Raw genomic sequence first — 15,218 nt, 5'->3', positions numbered from 1 at the left:
CCTGATCTTGGAAAGCCTTCAGTCTTTCATCATTGAGTATAATGTTTACTGTGGGCTTTTCATATATGACTTTTATTATGTTGAGGTAGTTTCCTTCTGATCCTAGTTTGATGAAATTTTTATCATGAAAGAATGTTGAATTTTCTTAAATGCTTTTTATGTATCTATTTAAATCATGATTTTTAGCCTTCATTCTGTTAGTGTGGTGCATTACATTGAACAATTTTCATATGTTGAATCATCTTTGTGTTCCAAGAATAAATCCCTTTGTCATGGTATATAATCATTTCAATATGCTGCTGAATTCAGTTTGCCAGTATTTTGTTGAGGGTTTTTGTGTCTATGTTCATCAGGGAATTTGGTCTCTAGTTTTCTTTTCTTATAGTATCTTTGTCTGGCTTTGGTACCATGGTAATGCTGGCCTCATAAAATGAATTAGAAAGTATTGCCTCCTCTTCAGTTTGGGGGAAAATTTGAGGAGGATGGCTATTAGTCTTTCTTTAAATGTTTGGTATATTTCACCAGTGAAACCATCAGGGCCCGGGCTTCTTTTCTTTTTTTTTTTTTTTTTGAAGATTTTATTTATTTATTTGACGGAGATAGAGACAGCCAGCGAGAGAGAGAACACAAGCAGGGGGAGTGGGAGAGGGAGAAGCAGGCTCCCAGCGGAGGAGCCTGATGTGGGGCTCGATCCCATAACGCCGGGATCACGCCCTGAGCCGAAGGCAGACGCTTAACCGCTGTGCCACCTAGGCGCCCCGCCGGGCTTCTTTTCATTGAAAGATTTTTTAAATTAGTGAGTGATCCAGTCTTCTTACTAGTTATGTCTAGTCAGATTTTCTACTTCTTTGTGATTTAGTTTTGATGGTTTTGTGTTTCTAGGAATTTGTCTATTTCATCTAGGTTATACAGTTTGTGGGTGTAGAGTTGTTCATAGTACTCTCATAATCCATTTTATTTCCATAGAATGATAAGTCATAGTGTCCCCACTTTCATTTCTGATTTTAGTAATTTGAGTCTTCTCTCTTTTTTCCTTAGTCCATCTAGTTAAAGTTTTGTCAATTTTGTTGATCTTTTCAAAGAACCAACTTTTGGTTTCCTTGATTTTCTCTATTTTCCTATTCTCTATTTCATTTATCTCTATTCTGATCTTTAGTACTTCCTCCTTTCTGCTAGCTTTGGGTTTCATTTGTTCTTTTTTTGTAGTTCCTTAAGTTGTAAAGTTAGGTTTTCGATATGAGATCTTTCTTATTTGTTAATGTAAGCATTTATCACTATAAATGTCCTCCTTAGTATTGCTTTTGTTGTATCCCATAACTTTTGGTATGTTGTGTTTTCATCTTTATTCATCTCTTAAGTATTTTATAGTTTCCCTTGTGATTTCTTCTTTGATCATTCATTGTTTAAGAGTATGTTGTTTATTTTCCACAATTTTGTGTATTTTCCAGTTTTAATTTTGTTATTGAGTCTTTTTTTTGTCAAATTTTAAAAAGATTTTATTTATTTGAGAGAAAGAGCAAGCAAGAGAGCACAAGTAGGGGTAGAGGGAGAAGCAGACTCCCCACTGAGCAGGGAGCCCCATGTAGGGCTAGATCCCAGGACCCTGGGATCATGACCTGAGCCGAAGGCAGCTACTTAACTGACTGAGCCACCCAGGCGCCCCTTGTTATTGATTTCTAACTTCATCTCTTTGTGGTCAGGGAAGATATTTTATATGATATCTACCTCTTAAAATCTGTTGAAACTAAATTTGTGGCCTAACATATATCTACACTGGAAAATCTTCTGTGTGCACTTGAGAAGACTGTATGTGCTGTTGTCATTAAATTGTATTCCGTTTATGTCTGTTAGATCTGGTTGGTTTATTGTGTTGTTTAAGATCTCTGCTTCCAGTTGGTAATCCTATCCATTATTGAGAGTGGGATGTGTAAGTCCCCAACTGTTATTGTAGAACTCTTTCTTCTTTTAGTTCTATTTATTTTTGCTTCATGTATTTTTTATGGTCTGTTATTAGGTGTGCAAATACTTATAATTGTTATATATTCTTGCTGTATTGAACGTTTTATTAATATATGCCTTTCTTTGTCTCATGTAAACTTTTTCTGTTTAAAGTCTGTTTTGTCTGATGTTGGTATACCCACCCCTTCTCTCTATTTTTATGGTATATCTTTTTCCATCTTTTCAATTTATTTGTGTCTTTGGATCTAAAGTGAGTCTCTTGTAGACAGAATATAATTGAAAATATGTGCAAATCATAATTATAATTAGATAAATTATCACAGTGTAAGTACACTATCCTGGCTTCTGACACCACGAATTTGTCTTGCCTCTTCTTGAACTTCATATAAGTGAAATTATATAGTATGTTCTCTTCTGGGCCTTGCTTCTTTCATTCAAAGTAGTATTTCTGAGATTCATTCAGGTTCTTGTGCATATCAGCAATTCAGTCTTTTTATTGTTGCATACCCGTTATATGAATATACTGTCACTGATCCGTTCTACTGTAGAAGGAGATTTGTGTTGTTTCCAGGTTTGGGTAGTTATGAATAGTACAACTATTAGCATTCTTTTTTTTTTTTAAGATTTTTTATTTATTTATTTGACAGAGATAGAGACAGCCAGCGAGAGAGGGAACACAAGCAGGGGGAGTGGGAGAGGAAGAAGCAGGCTCATAGCGGAGGAGCCTGACGTGGGGCTCGATCCTAGGACTCCGGGATCACGCCCTGAGCCCAAGGCAGATACTTAAGGACTGCGCCACCCAGGCGCCCCCAACTATTAGCATTCTTGGACATGGTTTTTGGTGTAGTTGTGTATACACTTCTGTTAGATGATCACTTTGGAATGGAAAGTATATAAATATGTTCAACTAGTTTTTTGAAGTAGTACCAACCTATGCTTCCACGAAGTGTGTGAGTTCCAGAAGTTTCCACATGTGCCGTCATTTGGTTTAATCAGACTTTTTCGTATTAACTTGTCTAGTGGGTATATAGTAGTCTCATTGTGGTTTCGTCCCAACATTTTATTATGAAGAAATAGCCATACAGAAAAGTTGGAAGATTTATACAGTGACCATCCATATACCCAATCAACCTAGGTTCTACAATTAACATTTTATTATACGCAATTTATTGCATATATATCCATCTATTCTCATTGTGGTTTTATTTACATTTTCTTGGTGATCAGTGAAGTTCAGTAATGACCACCATTTCCAGTGGTTATCAATTTGTTTATCTTCTTTAGTATATTAGTAAGCTTGTTCAAGCTTTCTCTTCCCTCCCCTCCACTTTTTAACTTGTCTACTTTTTCTTATTTATTTGTAGGTATTTCTTTTTTTAATAAATACTGTTTGGGAAACAGCCCTTTTTTTGGTTATATATTGTTAGTTTTCTACTACTGCTCTAACAATAACTACAAAGTTTGTGGCTTAAAACAACATAAATGTACCGTTCTGGAGGTCAGAAATCTGAAATCTGTTTCACTGGGCTAAAAGGAAGGTGTTAGCATGCCTGTGCTCCTTACATAGGCTCTAGAGGAAAATCCATTTCCTAGCCTTTTCCAGCTAGCATTCCTTGAGTCATGTCCCCTTCCACATTCAAGGTACATCATTCTAACTTCTGCTCTTGCCATCTCATTTTCTCCTTGGATTCTGACTCTCCCACCTCCCTTTTCCCCATAGAAGGACCCTATAATTACATTGGGCCCATCATAGATAATCCAGGATAATCTCATTTCAAGATCAATAACTTAATCACATTGAAAAGTCACTATTTCCATGTAAGGTAACATATTCACAGGTTCTAGGGATTAGGATGTGGATATCTTGGAGAAGGGCATTACTCTGTCTACCACGTATGTTGCAAATATCTTCCACTGCTCCAGGGCTTGTCTGTTTGCTCATTTATTTTTTTTTAAAGATTTTATTTATTTGAGAGAGAGACAGCGATTGTGAGAGAGAGCATGAGCCGGGAGGAGAGGGAGAAGCAGGCCCCCCGCAGAGCAGGGAGCCCTCCATAGGGCTCAATCCCAGGATCCCGGGATCATGACCTTAGTCGAAGGCAGATGCTTAACCAACTGAGCCGCCCAGGTGCCCTTGTTTACTCATTTAATGCAAAGTTTTCATTGAAGAATTTTCTATTTTTAATTTAATCCAATGTGTCAAACTTTTCTTTTATGATTGGTGCTTTTAGGTCCTATTTAAGAAATCTGTGCCTACACCTAAGTCATACAGATTTTTTTTTTAAGATTATTTATTTATTTATTTATTTATTTATTTATTTATTTATTTATTTATTTATTTATTTATTTAACAGAGATAGACAGCCAGCGAGAGAGGGAACACAAGCAGGGGGGAGTGGGAGAGGAAGAAGCAGGCTCCCAGCGGAGGAGCCCGATGTGGGACTCAATCCGGTATGCCAGGATCACGCCCTGAGCAGAAGGCAGACGCCCAACGACTGCACCACCCAGGCGCCCCCATATAGATATTCTTATAGGTTTTTCATCTGGAAGTGTTACTGTTTTATCTTTCACATTTAGAACTTCGATCTTCTCTGAATAGATTTTTGTTTAATATGTGAAGTTGGGGAGGCAGGGGTTCGTTTATCTCTGTAGATTTCCAATTGCTCTAACAACCAGTGTTCATTGAAACAAATGCCCTTCCTCTACAGCTTTGCAGTGCCAGCTTTATTGTAACTCAGGCAACCATATTTGTGTGAGTTTCTGAACTCTCCCAGTAGTATCCAAAGAACTTTCTGTGATAATGGAAATGTTTGATACCTGTCCTTCCAGTATGGTAGCCATGTAGCTACTGAGCACTTGATATATGGCTAGTATGACTGAGGAATTAAATTGTTAATGTTACTTAATTTTAATTTATTTTATTTTTTTAAAAGATTTATTTATTTACTTATTTGACAGGGATAGAGACAGCCAGCGAGAGAGGGAACACAAGCAGGGGGAGTGGGAGAGGAAGAAGCAGGCTCATAGCAGAGGAGCCTGATGTGGGGCTCGATCCCATAACGCCGGGATCACGCCCTGAGCCAAAGGCAGACGCTTACCGACTGCTCCACGCAGGCGCCCCTAATTTTAATTAATTTAAATAGCCGTATGTGGCTAGTAGCTACCATATTAAACAGTAGAGCATATTGATCCATGGACCTATTTATGCCATAGATCCCTGTGCCAATACCATACTCTCTAAATTACTATAGCTTTATAATTAGTCTTTACATTTGATTCTTCTTTGTCAAGATTGTATTAACCATTCTAGGCCTTTTGCTTTTCATGTACATTTTAGAATCAGCTTGTCAATTTCCCCCAAACCCTGGTGTGATTTCAATAAGAATTGCATTGAATTTATAGATGAAATTGGGGATAATTGACATTGTTATATTTCCATTTCACAAACATGTTATATCCCTTAATTTTATTTTCTCTCAGTCATATTTTAGTGTGTGTGCTTGTGTGTGTGGGGGGGGGTGTAAAGGCCTTGCTCATCTTTTGTTAAAATTATTCCTAGACATTTTATGTCTTTGGTATTATTGTAGGTAGTATTGTTTTATTTATGTTCTAGAGGCATGCATATCCTTGGTATGTTTTCAAGGGTAGAGGCTCCATGTTCTTCTCCACATAAGGATGAAAGGGTTTGGGAGGCCTCAGGGGTTCTCATAGGATGAATCTTGTCTTTCCTTAGCTCATATATCTGAAGTCTGTAGTTCTTGATGTCCTTAAGGTCAACAAAGAAGGAAGCCCCATCCCTGCAGAAGCAGGAAGTAGAGTCCACCCAAGATGACATCTGTTAGTGAAAACACGGAGACCCAAGATGAGAAATCCCAGATTTCTAGACCTTTGGATTCCAAATCCCTGATTACTACTACCTCAGCTTCCCAGCTCTTAAAGCCTGATTTGACTACTGAGGAACTGATGGCAGAGGAACAGAAGTTTGACACTGTGTCATCATACATTTGGTCTGATGAAGATAATGATGAAATACTGGAGACCATAGAAAATGATGAGTCAAAGGAGGAAGCCCCCACTGACCGACCATCCTGGGCCAATAAAATCGAGTACCTCCTGGCCCAGGTGGGCTTTTCTGTGGGACTGAGCACCATCTGGCGCTTTCCTTATCTATGTTTTCACAACGGAGGTGGTAAGCCTGGGGACCAGGCATCATGGACTCACAAGGGGGTGAGGAGCCAGAGGACTATCCTAGCTACTCTGGGGTGTCTGAGATATGTAGGGGTGGGGGATTCGGGAACCTGACTAGGGCAGGAGCCAGGTACCTGGAAGGCAGCTATGCTCACCACTACACCACCAACACTGGAGCCAGGTACCTGAACACCTAGGATGTTAGGTGGGTGGGAGCAGAATATCTGAACATTTAGGTTCATGAGGGTGGTGGGGCTAAAGGCAGAGATTCAGGGCGGGAGTAGAAACTAAGCATCTGGGTCTTCCAGGACCTGGGGACCCAAGGGACACCTGGGACTATGAGGGTTGTGGAAAAAGTTGATCCCTGATGCCAGTAGCCCTGAGGGAGGTCACTGGTGGGGAATGTATTTTCCCAGACCCCCAAGGAAGTCCAGGCACTGAAAAGCCAGGTGGTTCTCAGAGCCCCTCCTGACTCCCTGCACAGGCAGTTTTCTCATCATCTACATCCTCATGCTGTTCTTGGTCGGGGTTCCTCTTTTATTCCTGGAGATGGCAGCTGGTCAGAGGATGCGTCAGGGCAGCATTGGTGTATGGAAGGTCATCAGCCCATGGATTGGTGGTGTGGGGTATACCAGCTTCATGGTGAGGAGTCCTGGCCTGCCAAGGCCTACCCTTTACGTCCCACTCCCACACCAACCATTCCTTGTCCTGGGATGGGTCCAATGACTTCATTTCTGTGGGTCAAGTCTCTTCAGTTCCCCAGTCCTCTAGTCAAATCCCCTCCCTTCTGCTGGCCTACCTTTCTTCTCCCGTCTCCAGAATTCTTCATGGTCCCTAGGTGTGCTGCATCGTGGGCTTGTACTACAGTGTGCTCATGGCTTGGAGTCTCTTCTATTTGGTTCAGTCTTTCCAGTCTCCACTGCCTTGGTCAGCGTGCCCCTTACTGAAGAACTCCAGTGATTTTGGTGAGAAGAGAGGGAAGAAAAGGGCAAGTGGGAGGGCTGAAAAAAGGATAGGGCAATGAAGAAGGAGGAGGATCATTGAGAGAATAGGGACGAGCAGGAAGATGATGGAGATTAGAAGGAAAGGGTGGAGGGGGATTGGAAGAGGGAGGCACGTGGTCTTGCAGTTTCCTCCATGGCTAGTTCACCTCAGATCCTGAATGTGAGCGGACAACATCCACCACATACTTTTGGTACCGGAATGTATTGAAGGCCACAGATGAAATTGAAATGGGTGGACTACCAGTTATGCATCTCAGTGTCTCTCTCTTTGTGACCTGGTTAATTATCTGCATCTCCATGATCAAAGGACTCAAGTCCACTGGGAAGGTGAGCCATCCTCTAACTTATAATCTTATAGGGGACCCCCTAATATTCTCCTAACTTGATGCCTAGAGGTCTCCAACTTCTAACTCCTTCTAATATGACCTTTGACTCTCCATAGTCTTTGATCCTACTGTCCCAGCTTCTGCCTTTGCTGACCTCTATTTCTGAATCATACTCCCTATTCAGATGCTGTATGTCTCAGTACTCCTTCCCTACTTCATCCTTTTCTGTCTTCTTATCCGGAGTCTCATGCTGGAAGGCGCACATTTTGGTCTCAAGAGTTTGTTGGCTGCCAAGGTGAGGTGTCCTCTGCCCTTTGATCCTCTTATCCATATGGGGGTGTCAGGGTCAGTCTGATAGAGGCCCTCCTGGCTCCTTCCTTCACCGCCTTCTTCTCATCTTCCATTATGTCATGGTTTACTCCTCTTCCCTTTATATCCCAGTTTACATGGTACTTCTCCCCAGGTGTCAGCCCTGTACTCTGTGGAAGTGTGGCGCCGGACAGGGAACCAGCTCTTTTTATCCATGGGCCCTGGCTTTGGCAGCTTTACCGCAATTAGCTCATACATCCCTCGGTCCAACGACTGTGTCATGGATGCCTTTGCTGTGGCTCTTCTCAACCTGACTGCCTCACTGACTTCCACAGTGTTTGTATTTGCCATAATGGGCCACTTGGCCACAGAGAACAATGAAAAATGTTACCTGAGGTGAGCCCAATCTTTCATATGGAGATCATCAAAAAGACCAAAGTCTTAGAAATAGCTCATGGAATTCCAGTCTAGGCCCCCATCCCTCAGGGCTGTTGGCTCAGTCAATATGGGACCCTCAGACAGGAGCCTCCTGAACCTTCAAAACACCGGAATCTTTCCAACTCTCTTTCAGAGCTCCCTTTCTAAACTAGGAAATCCCCAAACTTGGAGGTTTTCACCCCATTCTTTTTTTTTTTTTAAGATTTTATTTTTTTATTTGACACAGAGAGAGTACAAGCAGGGGAAGCAGCAGGCAGAGGGAGAGGGAGGAGCAGTCCCTGCTGAGCAGGGAGCCCGATGTGGGCTCGATCCCAGGACCCTGGGATCATGACCTGAGCCAAAGGCAGATGCTTAACCATCTAAGCCATCCAGGCACCCCGTGTTCACCCCATTCTTAACTGGGGTCTGCCATGGAAAATTAAGAGAATACCTTCAGCAGAATCATTAGATGAGGAAAAAAAAAAAAAGGACCCACAGCCCCACCAGAGTCCCCATAGCCCATTTCTGATTTTCTTCTCCTGTGAGATTCATTGTAAAAATACTCCTCAGATATTTATAAAACATCTATCTGGCAACCCAGTGTTGGGTTCTGGAAACACAACCAGTGGTGAAGCAGATCACCATCCCTGCCCTCAGGAAAACCACAGTCTTTTGAGGAAGCAGATACTAAACAGATAATCACAAGGACGTAAGAACTGGTAGTAGGGATGATGAGAAACACAGAAGAGCAAGCTATTAACTTCGTGGGGCAGTCAGAGAAGACTTCCTCGTGGAGGCAATCCCGAGCTCAGTCTGTCTCCTGACAACCACAGCTTTCAAATGTTTCCCATTCATAGACCTACATATAAAAACATACCATTAAAAAAATTGGATCATACCATACTACTTTTCTGCAACTTGTTGACTTGTCCTTATGGAAATAGATCTTGAATAGCTTTCCATGGCAGTAAATGGAGTTCAGGGAGCTGAGTGAGGATTTGTAGGAATTTGCATATGGAGAACGGTATAGTGGTAGAATTGGGGTAGACTGAGCAGGAGCGGAATGGGGGTGGTTCTAGGCAGAGAGAATGTCATGTGCCAAAGATACGGAGATGGTTGGGAACATGGCAGGTTGAAGCAGGTTGAATAGTTGAGCGTGGCTGAAGTAGGGAAGGTGAAGAGTTATATGTTAGGAGATTGGAGAGACCAGCAGGTCAAGAAAGCTGAGAAGCTTTAACATGTCCTGAGATTGTCTAGTAGGAAGTGTATGTCTTTTTTTTTTTTTAAGGTGGTAAATTTTTTTTGTTAATGTCTTAAAGCCCTGCATGACATTGTATGAAGGACCCCCTCCAGGGCCCCACTTAAGTCAGAAACTCGCTGGCCTCCAGCAGACACCTTATGAAAGTAGGTGTCAGACAGTGAGCACTAGGACCCTGGAGACCTAGGTTTCAGCGAGATCAAAATTTCTATAGACTAGTGGTTTTCCTTCTCCTGTAGAAGATAAGAGAAGAGAAGTTATCTTAAAGGGCCAAAAGGTTTTATGTGATTCTATCCCTGTCCTCAGGAATGCTGAGATAGTGCTGAATCTGATAGCTTCTGGGGTGCTGCCTGCTGAGGCCCACCCCCCAGACAGTATGTATCATGATCCCAGCTCCATCTACTCCAGGTGGATCAAGAGTCTCCCTAAGCAAATCAAAGACATGGTCCTACCCTATATGACCAATTGCGACTTATCTCAACAATTGAAGGAGGTAGGTAAGGGTTGGGGATGTGGTCCTAATGTTCCCTTCAAAACCCCCAGTGCACCAGAAACTTCAGCTCTCCTTAGGTGTCTCTAGAATCCAGAAAGGCAATTCTTGGCAGCATCCTGGACAACCAAGACCAAGGTTCACAGTACCCTATTGCAATAAGGCAGTTGTAGCCTCTGTAGCACCAGGCATTGGAGCTCATATAAGCCTGTTCATATCAACCCAAAAGAATTGCCAGACCAGCAGCTGTTGTTGGATGAAGTCCTCATGCCTCAAGGCCAGATGAGTTTAACAATGTCTATTAACGGTGCTACAGATCATTTCCTAGGGGAGGGGATGGGAATGCAGTTAGGATTCTACAGAGTGAGCTCAGAGCCCTTGCCTTTCCTCCCTTCACTTACAGGTTATGGAGGGTCCCGGTGTGGCCATTGTGGCATTTACTGATATCATCTCTGCTTTTTCTGGATCCACCTTCTGGGCCATCATCATCTTCGTGTTGCTGGCGAGCCTGGGGCTGAGCACCATGACAGGGATTGTGCAGGGCATTGTTACCCCTCTCCAGGACACTTTCTCTTCCCTCAGGAAATGTACAAATCTGCTCACAGGTACTCTAACCTGTGACCCCATTCCCACCTAGGACCATTGTTTAGCTTAACCCTACTGGGACTCTCACACAACCAAGTTTGAATTCTGACCTTGATCCAAATCTGATGTTTTCCCTCAGTGGGCATCTGTGTGCCTATGTTCCTGGGCAGTCTCATTTTCGTGAGGCCTTCGGGGAGCTACTATGTGAACCTGCTGGATGATTACTGGGTATCTCTGCCGCTCTTCCTCATTGTCATCTTGGAGAACATAGCCATGGCCTGGATTTATGGGGCCAGGAGGTGATGCTCTAAGCCCAGGATCTGCAGTCATGCAACCACACAGCAAGGGCCCTGAGGGAGTACTGGCCCTCCTCTCTCACTGTCAGGCCTCTGACCCAGAGCTTATGGAGAGGCCCCAGAGGGTGGGAAGGAGAAGACTCCTGGAGAAAACAGGTGTAGAACGGAAAAGTGGTGGACAGTCCATATCAAGTCCTAGTGCCTCCTGAGCCCTACTTTTAACCAGGGCAGTGTGGGCATGTAATCCCTTGCTTCTCAAAATGTGCTCTGGAAAAGCAGCATTGACATCACCTGGGAGTTTATTAGAAATGCAGACCCTCAGCCTGTACCCCCAGACCTTTGAATCCATATCTGCATTTTAACAAGAACCCCAAGTAAATCATATGCACACTACCATTTGAGAAGCAGTGTATAATCCAAATGTGGCAGTGTTTCTAGGTGATAGTGGCTCTTGGCATCAGTTTGCCGATTCATACACTCACTCTTACATATTACCCAGAGTGTGCCCAAAGGCCAGGCAGGCCTTGTGAGCACTGAGGATACTGGGATAAATTATATTGAGTTTTTGGTCTCAGAGTTGAAAGAAGAATACATACGTAGGTAGATTTTGGGACAGGTTAGTAAACCTATGATAGAGGCAGCCAAGGGCACTCTGGGAACACAGATGGTATCTAAAGAAGGCAAGGAGGGGATGCTTGAAAAGAATCTAGACAGAGGAAGGGAGTTTGTCAAGGGAAAGAAAGAAAGGGCATTCTAGGCAAAAACCCAAGGTACATATATGTTGGGGTTAAGAAGGTACACCAAAGAAAGCTGGATATATGGACTTGAAGAAACTACATTTAGAAACTGGATATATTGGCTTTTATTCTGAGGGTGGGGGAGGAGAGATTTTTTTTTTTTTTTAATCCTGGGGCTGGGACAGAAATCAGACTGAAAGGTGATGAATTAGAGGCAAGAAAACTGGTTGTGGAGGTTAATAAAAAGGTTTAAGAAATGTGAAGCTTTATCTCCCAGGCTGGGTTTGGATTGACCCCTCCCCAAGGCTGGATGAGGCCTGAATAGGCCCCCCCCCAAAGTCTTGTGGCCCTTCCTCCCAGATTCCTTGCAGACTTGATTATCATGTTGGGCCACCCCATCTCCCCCATCTATCGTTGGCTGTGGTGTTTTCTGTCTCCATTTGTGCTGCTAGTCCTGTTTGTAAGCACCCTGATTCATCTGTCTCTGAAGAACATCACCTACTTGGCCTGGGACTCAAGAATTGTGAGCCTCCTTCTAAGACCCCAGAAACCCCTAGGGAGTGGGTGAGGACTTTTCAATCTGCTCTGGCCTCTAGGACTCTGTCCTCTTATTCCCTGATTCCCTTAGGGATTCAGTTATCTGGTCTCTGGCCTTGGTTCATGTCCTACCCCCAACCTCTATAGCCTTCCATTTCAGAGAACCTGGGTATTCTAAACCTTCCCTTTCTCCACAGTCAAATGAGGTAATCCGAATTTATCCATCATGGGCTAAAGTCTTGCTCATCATCCTCATCGTCATTACCATCTTGCCTATCCCTGCCTACCTCATTGGTGTGGATTTCACAGTCTCCATGATTCACAGTAGGGGCACAGTTATCTTCAAACCTGAAGCTAAAGGGAACTCACCGAAGTCCCATCCACGGCTTCAGGTGAGGAAAAGCCAAAAGAAGGTTAATACAATGGATAAATAATGGGGGAAAACCTCTCTGCCATGTGAGTAATTCATCTTGGAAATAAAGACTTGGTTTATTTGGCAAAACATCACTTCTTTTTCAAAGTGGAACTCCCTGGCTGGCAACTTGACATTAGAAAAGGTAAAAATAGCACCCGCTAATGTAACTGGACCCAAGACATTTTGTTTTCCTGGATTGGGAAAGTTTTTTTCTGGCCAGATGGATGTTAACACAGCAGCCATTCCCTGCATCTCCTATACTTGCCCTCACCAGACACATAATAATGGTGTTCTTTGACTTCCAGTATTTGGTTGATGGTTGATCCTACTTCTCCCAGGCTGCTTTCCTCTTGGAATTGGTCTGTGTCAGGTCTGATCCCTATGAAACTAAGGTAAAAAATGGTGCTGGTAACCACATCGCTGGAACTTTGCTTTTGTCATAAAAAAATGCCCATCTCCCATTCTTGCCTTTCATTGCCTTTGTTCAATTCAAATGCTAGAATCCAGTCCCTCTCTGCCTGGTCCTTCTTAAACAGATAGAGACAGTTTTCTCAGAAGGCAGTGGATTCACTAATTATGGCAAAGCGGTTAATAATTGGTGACTTCCTCATATATCTCTTAAATACTTGGACTAATTGATTACTTTACCAAGTTGATTACTTTACCAAGTCTACCAAGGGACTTAAAACTTTACACATTTTATGTTTTTACTATGGTTGTCTAGGAGCCTGATGGAAGGATATTTGGCAGGGAACAAGGGAGAGTAGAGGTTAACTGCACAGTTTGAAGACCCAAAGAATACTTCATTTAGGGCAAGGTGACAACAAAATAAGACAAACAAGACACACCGTAGTATAAGACATCTAAAATGTACCATAAAGTATATTTCAACAATTCTCTGTAAATGCATAGATGAGCTTTGAAGAAATTAAGGGAAATCTTTAAGAGACCAAAAATTAAACCTAAGCCTGAATTCAGCAAGTGTTAAAGGTAGTAACTGCTTTGGGACATTTGCCACTCTAGGAACTTAGTGATTTAGGGTTTAAAATCTAGGTGAAGACAAAGCCTTGAATTCATGAAAGAAAAGAAAGCCCCACACACATAGAAAGCTGAAGGGTTATATCCTCTGTGAAAGGGTTAGATGGCAATAAAATGTATATGTCTTGGTTCTGTCTCTGATAGCAAGCAACTGATGTCTTTTTTCTTCTTCTTTCTTTCTTTTTTTTTTAGAATTGGTAACCCAAACCTACTCTCACATGTTATTTTGGTTCACACAACATGAATAGTCTGAAAAACCCAAATTGAGATTAATATAAAAGGTGCTTGGTGGATAACACCTTGCCCCCAGCACCTGTCATTAGTAAATATGAATAATCTCTGGGGAAAACATAACCTCTACCAAGCCTCATAGAATTCCATGAACATGAGCTCAGAAAAATAAATCATAAAACATGCAAGGCAAAAGGTACCCTAAGGGAGAATTAGCAGAAACAACAAGTAGCAGAATGACAGCTGCGAGGACCTAATGTACTGAAATTATCAGGTGCATAATATAAACTAAAATATGCTTAGTATATTTAAAGACAGGGGTGCCTGGGTGGCTCAGTCATTAAGCATCTGCCTTCAGCTCAGGTCGTGATTCCAGAGCTCTGGGATCGAGCCCTGTGTCGGGGAGCCTGCTTCTCTCTCTGCCTGTCACTCCCCCTGCTTGTGCTCTCTCTCTCTCTCTGACAAATAAACAAATAAAATCTTTTTAAAAAATTAAGGCAAAAAGAGACTTGAAATTAAGAGCAAGCTACAAAAGACTCAGAAACAACCAGGGTATTTGTAAAGGAACCAAAAAGAACTTTTAGAAATGAAAAAAATCACAAAGACTAAAAACATCAATGGATGGGTTAAACACCAAATTAGAAAACTGTGAAGAGACAAATCAAAGGAATTACCAATAATATAGCACAGTGAAACTACAGTATTAAAAATATGAGATTAACCGTATGTGAAATTTAAGAAACAAATGAACAAACAAGCAAAAAAGAGAGAAAAAAAAAAAAACAGACTTAAAAACAGAGAACAAACCGGTGGTTGCCAGGGGGGAGGTCAGTGGGGTGAGAGGTGAAATAAAGGGGATCAAGAGTACACTTAACTTTTTTCAAAGATTTTATTTATTTATTTATTTGAGAGAGGGAGAAAGCAAGCTGGAAGAGAGGCAGAGATAGAGAATCTCAAGCCGACTCTGCACTGAGTGTGGAGCCCAACTTGGGGGTTGATCTCACAACCCTGAGATCATGACCTGAGCCGAAACCAAGTCAGATGCTTAACCGACTGCACCACCCAGGGGCCCCAACATTACACTCATCTTGATGAGCACTGGTAGAATTTTGGAATCATTATATTGTACACCTGAAACTAACAAAACACTGTGTTAATTATAGTTGGATTAAAAATTTTTAAATGTTTAATGTATGAGATGATAAGACATGGAGGGTAGTGGGAGAAAGTCCAACATATGTGTAATAGGATCTCCAGAAAGAGGTCATTGGAAGAATAGGGGAGAGGCAATTTGCAAAGAGAAAAAAGCTGAATATTTTCCAAAATCAAGGAAAGATAGAAACACTTGCACCAAGGGAGCACAACAAATCCAAAGAAGGATAAATAAAAGGAAACTGGAACACACCAAAAATAGATCTAAAGAGCAGC

At 42.1% G+C, this 15,218-nt stretch overlaps 1 protein-coding gene across 1 annotated transcript; it reads left to right on the top strand.

The window, feature by feature from the left end:
- The first annotated feature begins 5,787 nt into the window (after nt 1–5,787).
- LOC148108297 (orphan sodium- and chloride-dependent neurotransmitter transporter NTT5-like) lies at nt 5,788–12,540 on the top strand. Its single transcript, XM_087853370.1, has 11 exons — nt 5,788–6,148; nt 6,632–6,789; nt 6,986–7,112; nt 7,303–7,478; nt 7,662–7,772; nt 7,941–8,182; nt 9,768–9,954; nt 10,355–10,556; nt 10,676–10,835; nt 11,930–12,092; nt 12,304–12,540. Exons 1-11 carry the CDS (start codon nt 5,788–5,790, stop codon nt 12,538–12,540), a joined length of 2,124 nt encoding a protein of 707 aa, XP_087709496.1.
- Nucleotides 12,541–15,218: the final 2,678 nt, after the last annotated feature.

The sequence above is a fragment of the Ursus americanus genome, chromosome 21 (genome assembly GCF_024610735.1).
Source record: "Ursus americanus isolate L20-20 chromosome 21, mUrsAme1.1.p, whole genome shotgun sequence".
Taxonomy (NCBI): Eukaryota; Metazoa; Chordata; class Mammalia; order Carnivora; family Ursidae; genus Ursus; species Ursus americanus.
This window is presented reverse-complemented; position numbering and strand designations above follow the sequence as displayed.